At 28.9% G+C, this 21,733-nt stretch overlaps 3 protein-coding genes across 6 annotated transcripts; 1 reads left to right on the top strand and 2 right to left on the bottom strand.

Moving 5' to 3' along the window:
- Positions 1–4,244: 4,244 nt before the first annotated feature.
- On the top strand, positions 4,245–12,727 carry LOC149876059 (uncharacterized). Of its 3 annotated transcripts, XR_016448935.1 has the most exons (3): positions 4,389–4,520; positions 9,214–9,300; positions 11,308–11,434. XR_016448935.1 is itself a non-coding variant. In XM_090075799.1 (2 exons), exons 1-2 carry the CDS (start codon positions 4,357–4,359, stop codon positions 12,248–12,250), a joined length of 1,107 nt encoding a protein of 368 aa, XP_089931925.1. In that variant the 5' UTR covers positions 4,245–4,356; the 3' UTR covers positions 12,251–12,727. The 3 variants fall into 3 exon arrangements, 1 of the variants encoding a protein (XP_089931925.1); XM_090075799.1 differs by lacking the exon at positions 9,214–9,300 and having other exon boundaries at positions 4,245–4,520; positions 11,308–12,727; XR_016448936.1 differs by lacking the exons at positions 9,214–9,300; positions 11,308–11,434 and adding an exon at positions 5,241–8,200 and having other exon boundaries at positions 4,375–4,520.
- Positions 6,300–8,220, bottom strand: LOC149876060 (uncharacterized). The gene has a single exon (XM_090075798.1). The coding sequence runs from the start codon at positions 8,196–8,198 to the stop codon at positions 6,405–6,407; it is 1,794 nt and encodes a 597-aa protein (XP_089931924.1). The 5' UTR covers positions 8,199–8,220; the 3' UTR covers positions 6,300–6,404.
- A 949-nt stretch (positions 12,728–13,676) lies between the features above and the next one.
- Positions 13,677–18,663, bottom strand: LOC149876061 (sorbitol dehydrogenase-like). 2 transcript variants are annotated; one of them, XM_090075795.1, is made up of 10 exons: positions 18,439–18,663; positions 17,621–18,089; positions 17,499–17,532; positions 16,229–16,393; positions 15,341–15,500; positions 15,120–15,238; positions 14,906–14,971; positions 14,626–14,798; positions 14,253–14,374; positions 13,677–13,980 (listed from the first exon to the last, which is right to left on the bottom strand). In XM_090075795.1, the coding sequence occupies exons 2-10, from the start codon at positions 17,672–17,674 to the stop codon at positions 13,824–13,826; spliced, it is 1,050 nt and encodes a 349-aa protein (XP_089931921.1). In that variant the 5' UTR covers positions 17,675–18,089; positions 18,439–18,663; the 3' UTR covers positions 13,677–13,823. The 2 variants fall into 2 exon arrangements, with proteins under 2 accessions (XP_089931921.1, XP_089931922.1); XM_090075796.1 differs by having other exon boundaries at positions 15,120–15,243; positions 18,439–18,636.
- Positions 18,664–21,733: the final 3,070 nt, after the last annotated feature.

The following is a 21,733-nucleotide window of genomic DNA, read 5'->3' on the forward strand; positions in this document are numbered from 1 at the left end:
ATTACTCCATGCTAAATATTTATATTAAATTTTTTTTTTAAAAAAAGAGGAAAACTAAAACAATACAAATAATGTAGTATCATAGTAATTAATACAAAAACAAATAAACTAATAATTATACTTACAACACCTTACAAAGGCAATTAAATAATATTATGAGCTATTAAAACAATAACAATACAAATAACTAAGCAACAATAAAAAAATAAAACAATAACATATGATATAATTATAGTTACCACAAATTAAAAGTCTCCTAAATAAAATCTAATAAAAAGATGCAAAAAAAAAATCATACAGATGGTCCATACCATGGTAACTCCAAATAATAAAATATTTACATGATAGCTATTCTGGAGAATCCTTTGTTCAAGAACAAAACATGTAATAGTCACTCCTGCAATGCCAACAAGCAGCAAAAAAATTGCAAAAACTCCAATCCAACAGCGGCGATTACATTGACAGCTTTGAGACTCTTCTATGAAAGAACAAAATTCTTTATTTTATGTCTTATTTACACTGAGAATCCTGATTAACCTAAATTTTTCTAACAAACAAAACCAGAGATTATCATTATGTTTACATTCACTTGTTTACAATGTAGATGTAAAGATAGTATAGGATCTTATAAATATAACATAGAATGTTACAAACATACAGCTAGAAAAACATATTTATAGTCTACTGAGGTTAACTACCTAAGACTGACATAACAATATCTGGAAAACTGTCAGAATGTAAATTTGTTACTTCTGCATTTCTGAAGCAAATTTACATGTCATAATAAAATAATTTAGCTGAACTGATATTTTCTTTGTGCTATGTGTGCTGACCTGGAGGCAAATTAGCTGTAGTAATATGCTGAATCTTCATTTAAAAGAGCTTCTTGTTGAAAAGTTTTATGCGTTTATATAAATACTGAAATTTGAAATTCTTTTGCTTTTCATGGCAGTGCTTTCATAAAAAAGATCCTTTAAGACGCCTCAATTAAGTACATTCTTTCGTTATATTGGACGAAATTTAACTTAGAACAAGTATACAACAGGTACCACAACAAAACGCCGTTAACGGAAGATCACGGCATAAGATTAAAAAAAGTCTCAATTAAAATCCAAAAAAATTAGCAAAAAAAACAATTGCTAGGAACAAATAAATTGAGTTATAATGTATAAATTGAGTATAAAAATAAACTGAGTTATAATGTAACTAATAGCCACTAGAAAACTGCAATTAATTGCTTTTTGGTTAATTTTTAAGTATTTACCAATTTTTGCACCTTTCCTTGAGACATTTAACTTTTTATTGCGGAACTCGCGTACAAAATGCTCGCTATAGCGTCACTCTTTTAAGGTTGATAAAGGTAAAACAGGTCAAAATTTGATTTGAAGGCATATGTTTAAAATATTTGGTAACTAAAAAAAATATTTTTGACGCTGCATTTTGATCTTAGATTGTCATTCCTAAGATCTTAAAGAAAGTACCTTATATTGACTTTTTTTCTTTAACACGAATTCGGTTAAAAAACTAAAATATTTCACTAAATTCTATGGTAGTTTTAACATTTTTCCATTAACAGGTATATAAAAGCAGAAAAATAAAGCTCCCCGTACTTGTTCCAATTCAATATACAATCTTTTTAAAAAAGTTAAATGTAAAATTTCATATTAATTATTTTTCTCACACTTTTTACATTACATTGTCACTGCAGAAGTAATTTGTCATAACTCAAAAGCCAACACTCAGAAACTCATGCTAAAAAGTATTTTACTAATTTTCAAACCTCAAAAACCAAAAATTGCATGATTTGACAGTCTACCGCCTGAATTAAACGTTTAAAAATAAAACTTTCATACCACATAATTGATGATAAATGATTGCTTACATTCATCATAAAAATAAAATTAGTTCCCATCATTTAAGAGTTTGAAATAAATCATGATAATTTATTTGAGGCTCTTCCACATGAGTTTCGTAAATTGGAGGGTCAAGACCATGGAAGTATTAATTAACCTGAGATGATAAATCTGAAGAAAGCTCCATCAATATTTAATTTTAAATTCAAATCTAAATTGCTGAAACATATAACAAGCTTCTCAAGACCTCTGGAACAGGAGCCTGGTTTCTTTATCCAACCAGAAACCTGGTTGGATAAAGAAACAACATTTAATAGAAAAGATGTTGCTGCAGGTCCAGGTAGAAAGAACAAGTACTGGGAAGATTTAAGTGAGAGAAGCAAAAGCTAGTAATAAGTTAATTGAATTCAAACCAATTCAAAAAGTAGTTTACTCACTTAAATGTTAAACGTTATTTTGTTTAAGGTTACCAAGATGGCTGAACATACTGCATTAGCTTCTATAAGAAAGACCTCTGGAGATCCCACCAAGTAAAATTTTGTTTTTGTCACGAAAAATGCTACAAATCCCGGCAAAGTTAAAAGCATCAAGGTTAGTTGTCCATTAAAATGAAAATCGAAGATGCCTTGAACTTTGAATTTAGTGTGATCTTTCCGAAGAACAGTATAAAATTATAATCTTGTATACACAATGCAGATATTTATCATTCACTTCATGGAATTAAGAATGAAAGAAAGAAATGTTTTCCTGAGAGTGTAGTTCTGACAGAAATATCTGCTTCAACTCCTTTACAGAATATTTTTAATCATACTCTAACAAGGATACTAACTTTTACTGAATGACTCTATGAGAATAGTTGCACTTTAAACGAGATTTTGATGGTGTCTCCAAAGTGTATTTAAAGAAAAATATACTGATGCAAATATTGGCGAGGCCAAAATTAATGAGCAAAGTCTTTTTCAGACAATTATTGTTCCACCTAAATTAACCATCATGAAGGAAACAGTTGAATAAGAAGCCCTCAGTATTGTTGAATAATATTTTACCTTATTTAAGTACTAAACTAAATGATTAGTTTAGAAAACTTTAAAAAAAACCTGAGCATAAAATGCATACCGGTATAATTCCACTTTAGTAGAAGGATGTTGCAAAATGACTCTCAGGTAAGGTAGGAGCGCCAATAATATAAAAAATTGTATCAATTGTTATGTGACCAAAAGATATTTAAGGCTTTCAAATAAAAAATAACAATGATAATATTAATTTTATAAGTAAAAGTAAGAAAAATACGATTAAATGTTGTTAATTTTGCCATAATAAGTTGTCACACAGCAGTTCAATTCTTACTTCAATACCAAATTCAAAATTTATATATCCTAATAGATAAGAAGATTTTTGTGCAATACTTTCCCTTATTTTAACTGTAATTGACAGTAAATTGACTTTTAACGATAAAATTTTTTCATAACTTTGCAAAAAAAAAAAAAAGAAATCTGATTGTATGTGATATTAACGTTAGTATTAAGTAAAATTTGTTTCGTCTTTTGCAATCTTTATAGTGAATAATTCCTATATAAAACCAATATAATGAAAAATTCAACGTAAAAAAAACCGTTGCTTAAATAAATAGCGCCCGTTTAAATACGTTGCTGCATTTTTAAGAAGTTGAATTATAATTTTTTTAACAATTAAGCTCTGGCCCATATAAAAACGTGCGTACCGCTAAAAAATCTAAAGGAGTTCATAGAATGGTTTTTTGAATTTATTGTAACGGTAAATTTGCTTATAAAATTGGTTTTAAAAATCAAATTATTAAGATTTTTTCGGAGCGACATCCGGACATTTTATAATTACTATTTGTTTATAAAAAAAACTTTAAACGTCTAATGATAACAACTAGATATTTTTAATATTAATATAATCCACTTTAAAATAAAGTGAAGCTAGATCAATCAAAAGTTCTGACTAGCAATAGCAAATAACCACTGCAATAAAAAAAGCAGCAAGCCAATAGCACCAAAGATACTTTTATAAATGAAACGCTATATATATGAAAGAAAGAGAAAAAAATTCGTTCTTTCATTATTGATTCTTTTACTTGCATCAATGAACACTTTTGTTCGAAAAATCTGGAATAAAGGGGGTTCTTTGCCGGCAAGGTATTGCAAATAAGAGCTTTGCTTGGGCATATTTTAGAATAATTTAAAAATCAAAAACATTTTAAAATTTAAATAAAATGTTTAATGAAACTATTTAAATTCATATATTAACATATATACTAAATAGAAGTGTGTTCTATAAGATAATATTCCCCTCGGTAATAAGATTCGAATCACTTTCACTTTAGTTAAAACTTCCTTTTAACTAAAGAAAAATCAAATCGCACGCTTTTGAAATTATTTAGTCACGTCGATCTTTTGAATCTTTTTATAACTTGTAGTTTTCGAACGTTTTTGTAATTCTTGTGCGCACACAACAAAAAAAGCTGAATATTTTAGCGCTGATGTCGCAGGAACTATATATCAATGAAAACAATTTAAATGGTGTTATAAGCATTCAGAAAACAAATGTAAAACAAAGAATATGTCGAAGTACTCACGGATTGGTATCTAGAATAAAGAATCTGAAGTTGTTTAATAAAGACGAAGATATGGCATATTTACGAAGGTATAATATGTTACTTTTGTTGAATTAAGGAAAATGTTAAAAGAAAAATAGGCTAATAAAACAGTTGGCTTATAGTGTTATTTCAGATGTCAAGCTTTAAAAATGTATACAATTAAATTAAACATTTCAAAAGCATGATAACTGACATTGGTTTTAGTTTGAACACAAGTTAATGGTGATGAGTTTATAAAAATACAAAAAAAATTAGCTAAAGTAGAAGGAATTTAATTTTCTGAACTATCTTACTCATAAAAAGAATAAGACAGTTTCAAAATATCTTGTAATACTTTATGTTAAGCGTCAATTTATGTGTTTTTACTTGAAATTAAACAAATACTTTAGAAATGAATTTCTAACGCTCTACTTAACTTAATTCATTCTACATTTTTTCTTTAACGAGTTTTTTGATCATAGTTCAAAGATCATACTTTTCGTCAGAATTAAATTGGTGATGTCAATGTTGTTAAAAAACGCTGATCTATATCTTTTTTTTTTTTGGAAAAGTCATTTACAAAAAATGTTTTAAACAAAAAGTAAATTATTTTTGGAATAACGACTTTAAATCAAAATCATGGATTGATTTAAAATAAGAAAAGTCTGGGTTAACGGATTACTGAATTCGTGGATCCACAAATTATTTTTTTGGATATTTGTTACATAAATTGATAGTGTAAATTAAAAGTATAATTGCCGTTTTTTCTCTTTGTGGTCTTCATTTAGTTTCAAAGTCGTTACAGCACATTCGCGGTTTTCAATTAAACCGCAACGCGTTCAAAGCGAGAAGGATGCGTTATCAGTAAACGCAAAAAAAAGTTAACGCGTTCGAATAGGCGTATTCAAATACACGGATTAAATATAAATTTTTTGAATTTTTTGGTAAATTTTGATGATTTTGCTATTAAAAACACAGTGTGGTTTGCCATTAGAAATTTATCCAGATTTGTAATTTATGAAAATATTTTTAAGTATATGAAATTAATTTTACATTTTGATGATTAAAAATATTCAAATTGAAGTGACATTCAAAAATTTGTAATAAATGGTTTGTGATACTTCGATTAATAGATGTTATGAGATGTTTCATTTTATAACTACTTAAAATAGTACAGGGATATCTATGTAAATGATTTACATAAACTCTATATTTAATTAATGAACTATTTATAAATAAGGTGTATACGAGACATGTTTTCGATGAAGCATGGCATTATAAGTCTTGAAGTATGACTGGTTTTAATCTTTATAGGTGCTTTAATATTTACTAAATTATTGAATAATTTATTACTGATATTATTAAAAATCAATTTAGGCGATTTAATTGTCTCTTTATTTTAGTCGAGGCAATTTTTCCAATGAAAATGAATTTTATAGTCTTTCTTCTGGTTTATATACACTACTGTTAATATTGATAGAGGCGCTTCGAAATTTTTTGAAATTTTTCAATAGGGGAGAGTGGGGTATTGGCGAACAGCTAAGCGGGAATGCGAATTAAAGACAACTATAACTATATATTGATGATATTTATTGCTTATCATTTAGTCTAACTATTCAGTTAAAAACACTCAAAAGCAATTTTCATACATCTTATAAAAAAATAGAAAATTCGATCAAAAACAAAACCATTGGTGTTCGGAATTACCCTATGTACGTGGGGTAATTCCGAACATACCGTGGGGTAATAACAAACACTTTTGGAGTGGATAAAATGATGATCAAAGCAAATCAAACTTAATTGAAGCGCTAAAATATTATTGAATAAAATTTTAAACAAATCAAATGTTAAGAAAGAAATATCAACAAATTTTATTCAAACAAAATAAAATGTTACATCAATGAAATGTCAAATATCTATCAATGTTATTCAAACATTGTTACTTCCATTTATTAAGTGCAAAAATCACAGAGAAAACCTCTAGATGTGCTTGCACAACTTGTGCACTTCTCGTGGGACCACGACTTACATTTGTAACACATAATCCAGTCTTCCGTTGGTGGATCATGATACTTTTCTTCACAAATTAAACAATAACAATCATTTTCTTTATCATCTCTGGTTATTATTTTCTTCTTTGGTTCATTATTAGCCTCAAACTTATTAAAGTTGCTTCCTACCTTCTTTTTTTTAACAGAAATCTTTTTTACTTCTTGTTCCTTCATACTTTTCTTTTGCTCCTTGTCCTTTAAAAAATCTCTCATTGGAGAACTAGTGATAATAGTCGAATGTTTCTTTCTTAGACTTTCTCTGGTTTTCCTTTTTGGCAAATTAGGTACAGAGACAATATTCAAAAGAGGTATTGACTGATTTGATCTATTTGGTAGCAGTTCAGGGGAGACATTCACATCAGGTGACAGACTTACACTAGAAGGATTCAATGACAGATTAACTAACACTTCAGATGATTTGGCTTGAGTATCTGATTGATTCATTGCATTTACCTGGGATTCTGAACTCATAATGTTATCAAGTAATGACGTTTCAGGTGTAACGATACTTCTTGGAAATAAATCATTGAATTTTGTGGGATCTAACGGATAAATACCAGCTCCTCGAAATCCATTGACTGCTTTTTCAATATTGCTGAGACGATTAAAAGCTTTTGTAAATAGTTCAACAATTTCATATTGAGTAATTCTTCGGCCTACGTTTGCTGCCATAAAAATTTCACATTCCCTGTTATATGCAGATTTGAGTGGACCAAAGTATGTTAAATCTAATGGTTGCATTCTATGGGAAGTGTGTGGTGGAAGGGATAACAATACAATTCCATTTCCACGACAAAATAGAAAGCAATCAAGACTAATATGGCTCTCATGGTTATCTAGAATTAATAACACAGGTTCGTCTTTGGTTGGTTTAGCAAATGACATAAAGTGATTAAGCCAGTCCACAAATAAATTTTCATTGATCCAACCTGAGTCACTGACCGTGGCAAGCATATCGACATTGCCTCCCCGCAACAACTGATCATTCATGCGTTTTCTTTTAAATACAAAAAATGGAGGAATATACTTTCCTGAAGCACTGAATGCACAAACAACTGTAGTTGTTGAACCCCTTTCCCCACTGGTTGCCATCCCAACTTGTTTCTGGCCCTTAGGGGCTAATATTTTGGAGTTTCGTTGAATATTAGAAATACCGGTCTCGTCAACATTATATATATGATTAGTGTCGAAGTTATAAGTTCTTTGTAAAGTTTCCAGATTTTCAAAAAACATTTTTACTTCTGTTGCATTAAATCCATTTATTCTGTTTAACGAAGTGGGCTCAGGTTTTCTCAATGAAATATTTGAATTTCTTTTTATGAAAGAATAATACCAGTCTTTACCTGCCAATTGGGTTGTCCTATTAAATTTATGGTTCAGGTTATTTTGTTCAGCAAATTTGAAAGCAATTTGTCGCACCATTTTAATTGTTAACCCATAAAAAACCTGGCTACATTTGACAATATATTCCTTTAACTCTTTTTCTTGTGCATCTGAGAATATACATTTTCTTCCACCTCTTGGTTGTGTTATGAATTCTCTCTTGCAGTGGTCAAATAAAGTGGTTTTAGGCACCGAATAAGCTAAAGAGGCTTGACTTAATGACAAAGTTTTATTGTTCACATCTTTTATGGCCCTTTTTAAATCCTCTAGTCTATATTTTATTTCAGTTTTTCTATTATAATTTCGTGGCATCTAAAATGAAAAAGAAATTTAAATAACATAAATACATATATATATATATATATATATATATATATATATATATATATATATATATATATATATATATATATATATATATATATATATATATATATATATATATATGTATATTGTAAATGTTTAACTTGCTTCAAAATGTAATTTTAACTTTGAATAATAATAAACTAAATAAATAATTTATAATAACTTTATTTAAGAAACGTCCGTGTGTACACTAGAATACTTCGATGTTTTCTCAAAGTATTTGAAAAGAATATAGCGTATCCAATGAGATATATTAAGTTAATATATATCATTGAGCATTTCTGATATCACACGGACGTAGGCGGTGACATAAGCGTTCGTTATTACCCGACTAAGATCGTTCGTTATTTCCCAGCGACCCAACCAAATCAAATTAAATGAATATATTGAGGTTGTATTAATATACCCTAAATATAATACGTGTTAAAAAACTCCATGATTATGATACTTTGCAACTACATAAAAAAAAGTTTAGGTTTTATATACTTAGTATAGCCAATACATAAATGTTTCGCAAGTAAAAATTACATGAAACAAAGAGAAAAACTTAGAATAGATCTATCGTGAACAACATGCGCATCTATACTACACTACTGTACGTCTGGAACTGATCATGGAACACACTCTCGCCAGGGGGAAAAAAATTTGTCAAGTTTCCTAATCGAACATGCCGTAATGACCTTGTTCGGATTTACCCCGCGTTCGCCAATACCCCACTCTCCCCTACTTTTTAAATTACTAGACCGATTTTGATGATTCTTTTTTAGCTTTATTTTATAAATGGTTACCGGTTTCAAAATAAAAATAATATTTTGTTTTACTTTTAAAAAATTTTTTTCAAATAATGTTCTATCGCAAAATGACAGAAAACTTTTTTAAAAAAGTTGTAACAAACTGAGTAAAAATCGATATTATTTTTTCAATTAATAACTGATGGCATAACCTTTTGCATTGATTACAGCTTTGTAACGACGCGGCATTGAATCGACAGGATTTATGATGATGTCCAGAATGATGTTGGACTAAGTGACATCAAGTTGAGCAAAAAGTATGTCTTTATTTTTGGATTTTTGCTTTCAGTTATTCGATCTAAGCGTCCCCACATGTTCGATCGGATTCTGGTCAGGACTTTGAAACTGCTACTCTCAAAATCAAATTTTCTTGTTATTGTCGGAGTCTGCTGTGTGTTTTGGATTATTAATTTATTGAAAGTCCGCCTTTGTGGCATTTTATCTTTCCTATGTGGCAGCATAATATCTTTAATGATATCTTTGTAAATAAATTGTTTGATTGATTAGGACCGAAGTAGTCTCAGCTAAAGCATACTTATACCATGATATTACTTCTGCCATACTTTATTGTTGGAAACTGATATTTTTAATCAAATCTTTGGCGTACGGGAACATCGAACATACTTCACTTCGGCTCACATCGGTTCCAAAAAATACATGCTCTACAGTACTTCACTCCACTGCAAAATTGTTCAATAAAAATGTGTTTTTGAAAAATTAATTCGGGCAAAGCTATTCCTTCAAGGTCATAAAAAGTTTTTTCATTGCGGTGTACTGCATTTACTTTCTTCTTCTTCTTCATATATATATATATATATATATATATATATATATATATATATATATATATATATATATATATATATATATATATATATATATATATATATATATATATATATATATATAAAAGAAGAAGAAGAAGTATATTATTAAAAGAAGAAGAAAGTATATTATTGTCTGGTTGCAGAACTTGTCTTGACAATAACTGCCTCAGTTTAAGTCTAACATATTTGAATTACCTGACTTTCAGCCGACTTTGACACACAAAATTGGACAGCGATTTTGCTGTATGATATTTTGTTTCACTACTCCAACAAATAGCTCTTGGATATTGTGAGGGCGGTCTTTTTAAATATGTTTTATTTTTTTGTTGCTTTAATCAATTGCTCTTTTATTCTTGTTCTTTTTCTTTAATACAAACGGCCAAAACTTCCGTTTACTTTTCTTTAATGAACATATCTTCTGTTTACTTCTTCTGTTTACCAACATTTTCTTCTTTTCTCTTTTGTTCACCTATGAAACTTCTTGTTTATCTAAAAATTCTCTCTAAAAACTCTCTCTAAAAACTTTCTTAAGACTTTCTTATAAACTTCCTCCTTTACTGTCTTTGACTTGATTTTTGAGCTTTTATTGTTTTTGCTTGTTTTCGGTTGCGATACCTATTCATCATTTACTTTTATGACAGGTTAAATAAGTCTCCATGTGCAAGTCTTTTTCTAATCGTTTTTTTTTAAAACCTAATTCTGCCTCCTTACAATGTACTGATTCTTCTGGCTCTATCTATTATCGAATTTTGTCGCGATGTATTAAAGCTCTAATAAACTCAATTTTTCTATTCTGGCAAAAATATAAAATTTTCAAAAGCTATCGTCACATGCAAAATGACGATAGTCAAATTCTTTTTCCAAAGGAATTTGACATCGTCATTTTGCATGTGACGATTTTTAAAGATCCTTGTTTAAAAAAGTTGTTTAGATGTCAATCTTTTGTTAATTTAGGAAAATGCATTATCTAATAAGCTATAATTTAAAAGAAGAAGAATGATCAAAACCGACCATAAGCACAACTAATTTATTAAATAGAGTTAACAAAATACGGTTTACATGTCAACTATGTTTAAAACAGAAAATTGTTATGGAAAGGAGGAATGTTTGAAAATTTGTAACATTAGAAGGGGGTCGGGAAAAACGTTATAACCTGAGAAAGGGGGAACCCGGATAAAATGTTTATAAGTTGCCTGGCATAATATATGGAAGACCCCTATGTTGCAGCATCCATAGTTTGCCGTACCAAAAGGTTGGGGAAACTATGGATGCTGCAACATTTGGTTTCTCACCAGAATCAACAAAAAATACTCTTTAAAAATTTGTGGGTTATAACACGGTTGTAGTTTGACCAGTGAAAAGATATTTGATTCAACTTGATAATTGTTTTAAATGTATGTTTAAAAACTTTTCATGTTTTTTGGTTTTTTAATCTAGTCAAACATGGCGTAGTTGCGATGATGGTAGTGTTGGAGACACCAAGTCTATAAATTCAGATTGTAAGTCGTTTTATTCAGGTAAATCTTTTTTGTCGGATTCGTCATGTGACAGTTTAGATGGCTCCTGTTTATGGGAAAGTTACACGTTACCAGATTATTCTCAAGATACTTCTCACAGCAAAGTATTGCAACCAAAGATTCAGCCAGCCAAGTTTTCAGTAACTAGTTTACCCAAAATATCAACACCTAAAAAAAAATCCAGTTTAAAATTTGCCAAAACTAATAAAGAGAAATCTACACAAAGCATTATCAGAAAAGCTAAAACTGTAAAAAAAGAAAAGATAACGGATTACTTTCATTCACAATTTGCCGAAAACTCCACTTTAAAAAATAGAAAATTAAAAAGACATAATTCGATGGTAGAAACTGGCGCAAAGCAAGTAGAAACCACTCCTATATCAAAACGGCTTTTATCAAGATTGTGCGTGACTGAGCCAAGACCTAAGAGAAAACTAGAATGCTCTCCTATAAGAAAATTTGCTGAAACTACTCCTATAAAAAGGTTAAAAAATGACCAAGAACCTATTGTAAATAGTGATGACGATAGTATACCGTTTGCAAGTACTTCTTTTTTTTACCATACTTTGTCCTCAACTGAAAATTTTTCAGACAAAGAACTAGGCGTAACACTAATAAAATCTCTTAAAACATGTGTATCATGTGGTACTCATCGTACACCGAAATGGAGGGACATTGACGAAAATACTCCTTTGTGCAATACATGCGGACTAAGTTGGAAAAAAAGTAGAATAAGATGCACAGTGTGCTGGTATGTTCCGCTAACAGATTTGGAGGTAGTGTCCTACTGTTCTAATTGTAATAATTTTAAAACGTTAAAAAAGTTCAACTCTATGCGTAGGTATAAAAGTAGTGTTTATTAAGATTTCTGATTGACATTTTTTCAGCGTTTTACATAAAAAAAAAACGATCAGTTTACAGCTGAAGCCTGATTTTGCGCTCGACAAAACATTAAATAATGATCTAGAAAATCTAAGTTTGCGTTTGCTTTTAATGGTGTTTTAATGCGTTGATATTTTAAAAGACTCGTAAAAATCTTAGGAACGATACTTCAAAAATAGAAGTTTCATTTTTATGCGGGAAAAACCTTTTCTAAGTCACTACAAGCTTTTATAAAGGATGTTTTACCTAGCTTATTAAGTTTTTAATAGATGAAAAAGTTATGCGAGAATCCAGAATAGAAATTTTTTAAATTCTAGAAATTTCCTTTCTGTTTATAGTTGATGTTGCTTACTGTTTTAGTACTGCGAGTTATTTTAACAGTTTCTTAATTTTAGATGTAAATATTGTATATGACATTTTCAATTGTAGATTACGGATATTACTTTTTGTAGATTCGTTTGTTTTATAGTTTTAAAATTAAGAGCACTTTGATTTCTAAATGTACAAATTTTGAAAATTGTTTTAAAACCACATTCTCCTTTTTTACTGCGATTTTTCTTTTTACCTCTTTTTTGAATAACTTTTTTTCCAAAAGAGCAACAATTTAAACTAAAATTGCTAACATCTTGCGAAGATGAAATTTTAACAGAGAAAAATCAGTTAGCAACTTTCAAGTTTTTCAGTATTTTATTGGACAAAAGTAATAAATGTTTAGCCATTCGTAGGAATAGTTACATAATAGAGACTGTTATGTAAAGTGATATGCTTATTGAAATTGAAGTGTGGCATAAGCCCCTGCACAAATTGCAAAGCAAAGAGTATCTATTCCGTTTAGGTTTTTCGTACATACTAGGTAACATCAGAATCCCGACTTTTAAAAAGATTGAAATCGAGAGCTCGAAGAAATTACCCGAAACGGATTCTCCGTTATGGGTTTTCAGTTCTTAATACTTTGAAAAAAAAAGACGAGGATACACAGGAAAGTTTATCTATTTTTAACAAATCAACAAGATGGAAGGGTTATCATTCTGTCTGAACTAACTTGTGATGAAAACACTGAAATAGGCTTTAGTATTTCCCCCAAGCTTTTAATGATACTAATTTCATCTTAACTTAGTTTCAGGTTGTGAACTGAACTATCATTCTGTGATACTATTTCCATAACTGACTACTACTGTCTAAAATCTCCATCATAAATTCTGCTTTACATATATAGGCACACGCTAAATAAAAGTTGTACGATTACATTTCTGTTTAACCTGCAGCTTTTTCAGAAAGTCCAACTCCTCAGCTTCTTAGAAATATTTGTCCATTTGGAAACTACCTTCAGTACTTGTTTAACAAACAAGTGATGATCAACACCATAATCCATCGTTGATGTTTGTCAGTGAATGAAAAACACTAAGCTGCTTAACTTTGTATTTTTATACCAATCATTAAGAAAACAATATAGAAAATGCAACGTTAGGTTTATAAAAGGCAGGCAAATATTTCTGACTTGAACCCAAGACTTACACAAGAACAACAACTTAAGATCTTAAAACGTTTATAAATTTATTTTTGGCACGAAATCATCACTTTGATAGCACCGTCACTTTGAGATGCTGAAACAGCAAAAGCATCAACAGATTGTTCCAACGTAAACCTATGAGTAATAAGCGGTTTGACATCTACTTTACCAGAAGATACTAGTTCCAAAGCGGTAGGATAACTAAAATCAGAAGTAGTTTTTAATTATAGTACATGTTTAAAACAAACCATTTACACGATGTTATATCATGTCATACCGTTTTGGTTTACACCGATAAATTTAAACCAATATTTGTACCATTTATACTGTTATTTAACCATTTTTACCGATGTTTCAACACATATTTATATCATTTAATCCGGCATTTATGTCATATTTATATAAACGATATTTATACCATTTATGTATAAATTTTTTTTTTTTTTCTTCTTCTATGTTTTAGATATACCTACCAGTTGGCATAACGAAATATTCCTCTCACATCAACTTCTCTAACTAAGGCATTGACTATGGGAAGAGTAACTTCTGCTTTACCCATACCGACAATAACAAGAACACCAGCGGATTTAGTACACTAAAAATAATATAAAAGATGAGAAAAATGGTTATAAAACATTTTGAAGGAATTTAAGAGTAAGAGAGTCAACAAAAGCTTTGAAGTACTCAAAGCATTATTAGGCATGAAAACATTACCAGTTTTAACTTTTTGTAATTTATTCAATAAGTACTACATTATGAATACGCTTGGTGATAGAAAGTTTTTGTTTAAAAAAAGTTAGACCAAAACTGAGCAATAAAATTTTCTTTCATTAAAATGCTACTTACATATATTCCTGTTTGGATGCTTGATTCTACACCAGTACATTCTATGGTTCGATTGGCTTGCCCAAATTCATTTGTGATGTAATCTGCAACCTCTTTCCCATCTCTTGAAGTTATCTTAAACAATTTATCAGCACCAAATTTTTTTGCCATATCCAATCTTCCTTCATCCAAATCTAAAATGTAGCTGCTTAGTTAAGAGCTCAAATATAAAGTTAAGAATGCAATAAAATTCTAAATATGCAAAAAGATATTAGTAGCAAAATTAAATTGAAGTGCTTACCTGTTATAGCAACCTGACTAGCACCAGCAGCCTTTGCAACTAATAAAGTCACCAGTCCAATAGGACCTATAATTAATTTATAAAAGTATTTATGAAAGTGGAATCCACTTCAACTTATTCTAACACCATAACAAAAAAAGTATATATTTGTATGTATCTGCCTATATGTATAACAATATGAAATAAATAAAGGTCTTTGAGAAACAAAGCTAACCAGCTCCCAGTATTAAAACTTTATCCCCCATGGTTACTCCAGCTCTTTTACAAGCATGAACACCTACTGATAGTGGTTCCAATAATGCACCTTCTTCTAATGTCACATGATCAGGAAGTCTATACTATCCAATATATATTTTTAAAAAACTTTAAACAAAAAACTAATTTCATTAAGTCAAAGATTTCAATAAGACTATAGCTTAACAATCTAAGGCTCACTTGTAACAAAAGTCTGCTGCATGAACATAAAAACAACATAAATTCCCATCATCTGGTGGAGTAGCACAAAAGAAGATATTGTTGCATAAATTGTACTTTCCAGATTTACAAAAATCACAAATGCGACAGGGAACACCAGGCTCTATAGCTACGCGATCACCTAATTTGAAATTTTTACTAGAAAAATATGAACCAAATCATTAGTGTAACCAAATAAAATAATTGTTATTCTTATGAAAGTTTATTAATACTTTAAAAGATTTGCAATCACAATAATTTTATCCACAATAAAATAAACAAATAAAATTCACCTGAATACAATCACTATGATTGTATTCACAGTACAAACATGGTGCCTAAGTTGTTTTAAATTTTAAGTAAAAAATCAATTTGTCTGTCTGGTTAGTTATGTCTTTTAAACCTTTAAGGTTTAATTAATTTACCCTTTACACTTGATTAACCAAAAGTTTTACACTTGATCATTGAAAAGTTTTGAGCATAACTGTAATTAAATATTAAAAGTAATGTAAACTAAAAAATTACTTCGCTACATAAAAAGTTAAAAATTACAATCTCATTAAAACCCATTAAATTACAAACAAAATATTAAATATTAGTAAATACAAACTTCGGCAAATAGTAAATTTAATTTAATTAATGATTTAATTTGATTTTTACTCAAAACTTTTACATATTTTATTACAAAATAAAAAACAAACTTCTAAAATCAAAAATTAATAAATGCAAATAAAAATACACAGGGAAATCATATTCTATAAAACTTGTAACTAAAGTTGATGAAATATGAAAAACTAGAGTCAAAAGAATCAAGCAAACAAAATAATTTCTTTTATAACTTATTTTTTTTGATTAATGAATTTGACATACCAACTTTTAAATGAGTAACTCCTTCACCAATCTGTGCCACAATTCCACTTCCTTCATGACCAAGTACCATTGGCTTTTTAACCACAAAATCTCCAATTCTACCATGCTTAAGATAGTGTACATCTGATCCACAAATACCAACATTATGCATTGCAAGAAGCACTTCTGAAAGAAAAGTTTCAGCAAATTGAAAATTATTTGATATTCTAGAATATTTAACTTTAGAGCCTTATGAACTTTAGTTTAGTGAAAACTATTGAGACTAAAAATTAAAAAACTAAAAAATTTAAAAATTAGCCTCACTATTTTCCACTATGGAATTAGTAATTAAATCATTTGTTAGTAAAGGCAACTTCCATAATATGAAAATTGCCTACTTTATTTACAAAAAATCACCAATTGGAAAAGAAAGCTTACAGCAAGTAATTTAGGGTGTTAATTTGAAAGGAAATACTCTTAAATAAAAAATTACCATTAATAGAAAATAAAATGTTGCTGGTTCTTTTTATCTAAACAGTATTGTTTTTTTATTATTATTATTAAACAATTATATTTCAAATTATATCTGAATTGGAAAAGATTTTAAAGCTTTGATAATTTTTTTTTTCTTAATTTTAACATAAATATAAACAGTAAAAAAAGCTTTCATTTTACAGAAATTCTATGCATATCTTTTGACAGAGATCAGAAAATGTTTTGTAAATATTTTATAAAGACAATTAAAATGAGATTTACAAAGACAAGTGTTTCATTCTGAATATTACAGAAGATATATGTGAAGACAAAGAAAATTTTCAGAAATTCTAGAGTAGATTGAAACTTGATAATGTCAATTACTACTTGATCTAAACTGTGATAGCAGCATATTTGGACTGTCTTTTCATTCAGGCATATATACCTGCCTTTGCTGTGAGGATGTAACTTTAGTTAGAGCAGCAAAAGGAATGCAGAGATTTTGAGTTATTCAAGCTATTTTTTATTTTAGCATATTTTTTAAAGATAGCATGCTAAATAACATTTTTATTTCTCATTTTTTTAACTCCATTTTCTTTTTTATGCAGATGAACAAATCATTCTCATTCATCTAGTACAATCCATTATCAGTTCTAATTCTGTAGAAAACTAGAACTAATAATGGATTATAGTAAATGAATAAAAACTCTCTTCTCTTTTTTATTCTTACATATCTATTTGTAATTATGTTTTAAATTTAAAACAAAATTACAAATCTCTTTGATTTAAATCATAAGTTAAATTAATTAAAACTTACCATTTTTTCCAGGCTTAGGAACTGGTCTTTGCTCCTAATAAAATATTTCAAGATTGTATCAGCTTAAAAATCTTATCTTAAAAACAGGTAAACTTTTTTACAGTTCTAATTTAACAACTTACTAGTTTCATGTCATCTGGTCCATACAAAACCAATGATAAGTTATCATGCTCCATTATTTGAATCTTATTTCATATTAGTATAAATAGTAAGTTCAAAGTATTGGAATATATATATGATTAAATTTTTAATTGCCAATTATATATTAAAAAATTAATCATAGAATCAGAAATACATTAGGGCTTCATTTCTTATATAGGAGGGATTAAAAAGATTATCTAAGAATAAATTTTTATATTCTGGTGTTTGTTTTATAACTTTAAATGTTGAGGCAACTTCGCTTGTTCAAAAATATGAAAAGAATTGTACTTTTTCAATTAACTTAGTTGAAAAGAAATATTTTTAAGTTATGATAATGAACTAACAAATAAAAATGGTATGAGCCAAACACAGAGAAAACACAACTTGATTATTATACAAATTTATTAACTAATACAATCACTATGCACTTTTCCACCATTCCTTGCAAGTCTAGAGATATAAAAGAAAAATAAGAAAATCAAAAAATTGAGCATAGATAAATTAATTTATCTATGCTCAATTTTTTGTATTACATGGATGAACACCTGTATATGCACAACACACACTTACACACACACACACACTTACACACACACACACACTTACACACACACACACTTACACACACACACACACTTACACACACACACACACACACACACACGCACACTTACACACACACACTTACACACACACACACACACTTACACACACACACGCAAATCATAAGCACAAACACAAAGCTTATATGTTACGAGTTACTAATTTATCAAAACAAGATTTCTACTGTTCAACGTACCATTTACTGACTTAGTTTTCTTTCTTCTTAGGATTATTGACGGCAATGTAATGATATAAGACAACTAGAAGGAACAATGTCACTCCCAAAAAGTTTGAAAACACTGCTAACTGATCGTCTGTAATCATTTTGTGTAAATATAGCTAACTAAAAATTTAAAATTTATATTATATGGCTTATTCAAAATGGCAAAATTTCATTCGTGACTTAAATTTTAGCAACTTTAACCTCGTTTATATGTCAAAAATTAAAAGCGGGTAAGACAATGAGCTAAACGTGGTAAATGGGAGATATTACGAATTTTCGCCACATAAACAAAAAAGAGTCAATTCTGCATTAAACAGCGTTTTGCCGTTTTTTATTTCGCCGTTTCTTGTTTTACAATCAAAAATTTAACGTTAAGATGAAATTTATTACAATGAAGAATATTGTCGTTTTAAAGTCAATATACTGTCAGTTACAGTTATTTTGCAGAACATTTTGGGTCATACATCTTTATATTTATTTGGATAAAATTGGTCTTATGATATGAATCAAATTATTGTTTTAAGACTTTCTAAACAAACTTTTTTAACATTTTTAATTATCAACATAAATTTGGTGACGAGCCAATCTTGATCTTTTGCTTCTTTGAAATAGAAACTTTAGTTTACTTATTTTGTAAGAATGTATTAAGAAGATCAAAAGTCATACCGTATGATTTACAGAGTATGAAATTTTATTTTTAAAATATTGATAATTTATGCGGTTAATATGTAGCGTAATAAAACCGCAATGATGGCATTGCGGAATATTTGGAACTTCTTTGTTAGCACCACTGAAATACCACTTTAAATTTTAGCTAATTCAGTTATCTTTTAAAAAGAACCCAAGCAGAATTTGATATTCCTGTGCTTGATTTTAGCAAATGCGTGCTGTACGCTGAATACGCTGCAGCATATTCTAAAGTTTTTAACTACACCTAATATTCTAATACATTTAGCGCCAATATACTCTTTCATTATTATCAATCTCATTAGGATGTAAAAACGTAACAACCTCACCCAGTAATTTTTTTTTAAGTACCTAATAAAATGTATGCTTTATATTTTCTACGGCTAATAAAAAGCATATTTTTTTACCACAACAGTTTACAACACCACACCGGGTAAAAGCTAGAAAACACTTTTTTTCACGTTTACAACAATAAGCTGCCAGAACCTGTTTAAAAGAAAAAGAGAAAATAAGTTTAAAGTGGTTGCGGTACTTTTAAAATTTTGCTGCGAATGTAAATTTTTCTGCATATTTATCGATTTTCTTTGTAGATTTGTAGAAATTGTATGGACTCGATCTGTTTTAGTATTATGAAAACTCTCTATGGATAAATGAAAACAGTATAGCGTAAACAGCAGTCATAATCAATTTTTAGCAATGACGTGTAATAAATAACTAAATGTCCAACTATGGGTTTTTTGTTAACTGCTTTAATCAGTTAACAAATTTTGACTTGTAATTTTCATCTATAAAAACCTGCTTTAAACTTCTATTATATTGATGTAAACTAGCAAATCATTTATTTAAGATATCTAAATTCTATTTGAATTGTTAAATTTATTTTTACAAATTAAGAAGCAGTTTTTCAAAATTGTTTAAAAAATGTGCAAAATTAACCAGGGATCTGGGTAACTTTGCACAACATTAAAAAAAATAGAATAGCCTTATGGTGTATGGGATTGGTGCAAAGTGACCTCTTTTTTCATACTTTCTGAAGGAAAAATAATTCAAAGGGTAGTTTAATAGAAAATAAAAGGTTAATTTTCGTATTATTTTGCTTAATAAAGAATATAACATGCTATGACAAAAGAAAACTGAACACAATCTCATTAAAAACACAACAAAAAAATTCCTTTGTATCTTGGTAAGCTTAAGCAAAAATAATTAAAGATTTCCTTTTTTTAAATAAAAAATCAAAATTAACAAAACACAGTTCAAAAGCCCTATTGAAAGCCTATTTCTGGCACTTTGAAAAATTTTCTAGTTTTGCCTTTTTTTTCCTCTTTGCATATTTCTTTGAGGCAAAATCACAACCCTCATTAAATTTTTCTAGATCTTCATTGCTAACACTTTTACCTGCAGGAAAAAGTGTTAGCAATGAAGAAAGATTCTTTTTTTGTTTATTAGTTCCTACAGATTCCAAAGATTTAAATTTGTCTTGTAAGAAAACCTTAAAGCTGTCTTCTAGAACTTCTTTATCATAAGATTCTCTTTCTCCAAATTTTGTAAGAAGTTCATTGACATTCACTGGATAGACACCGCACTTTCTAAAACCTGATTGTAAATTACTATCCTGATTTGACTCTACAGCAGATATTTACTTATTTAAAAGTTCTGAGAAATGTTGTTTGTCAAGAAAAATCTTTGTGCAGCCAACAGGTGAATCTTTATACTCAGTGATAACTTTACACCAAGCTGTTTTCAAAGGTTTAAAGAAAGCTACATCTAGGGGTTGAGTTATACGTGTATTATTAAATGGTAGACAAACAAACTTTATTTAATTTTCTTCACAGGCTTCAATAACTTTTGGAGAGATGTGAGAGCCAAGGTCATTGGTTAGATTTTTTCATCATAGTTGTAAATGTTGCCTGTAGGAACATCTTGCATGGTTTTGGTAAGATATTGAATAAATTCTTTTAGAATTTCTTCATTAAAATTTGCTCATGATTTTTTTATGTTTGAAATAAATTTATTTGTCAGCTCTGGATGTCTTTGTAAAAATGACTTGATTAAATCAGGCCCAGGAATGACTATATTCTTTTACTTTTCTACCAGAACTATGGATATAATTGTACATAATATGACATAAGTCTTCTTTACCAAAAGGAAATCCAAATTGACTTAATTGAATGATACATTTGACAAAGGGAGTCTCCTCTAATTTGGAAAATAATACGGTTTACCAGGTTTTAAATTATGCTTTCCTTTCAATTTGTAACAGATCATTCTTCGACTAACACCATATTTTATAGCAGCTTGCTCTTGTGTCAACTTTTTAGATTTTACATCTTCAAGGCATTTAGATAGATCGTCCTCTGTATAGTTTTTGTATTTTCTAGTTTTGTATTTTCTTAAGCTTCTTTTTGTAATGACTTGACATCTGGAAAAAACATAACTAATAACTTAATTTGAACTTGAGTTACCCAAGAAGTTATTTAAAGCTATGAAATAACTCTGGTTATATAAAGTACTTGCATGAAGTCTTAGAAATTATTGTTTTTTGATGACCAACGATATTTAAGGTAATCTTTGTACATTAAGC

The sequence above is a fragment of the Hydra viridissima genome, unplaced genomic scaffold, assembly GCF_058129835.1.
Source record: "Hydra viridissima isolate aposymbiotic clone 2 unplaced genomic scaffold, HvirCarnegie_v1 scaffold_48, whole genome shotgun sequence".
In the NCBI taxonomy this organism is placed as follows: Eukaryota; Metazoa; Cnidaria; class Hydrozoa; order Anthoathecata; family Hydridae; genus Hydra; species Hydra viridissima.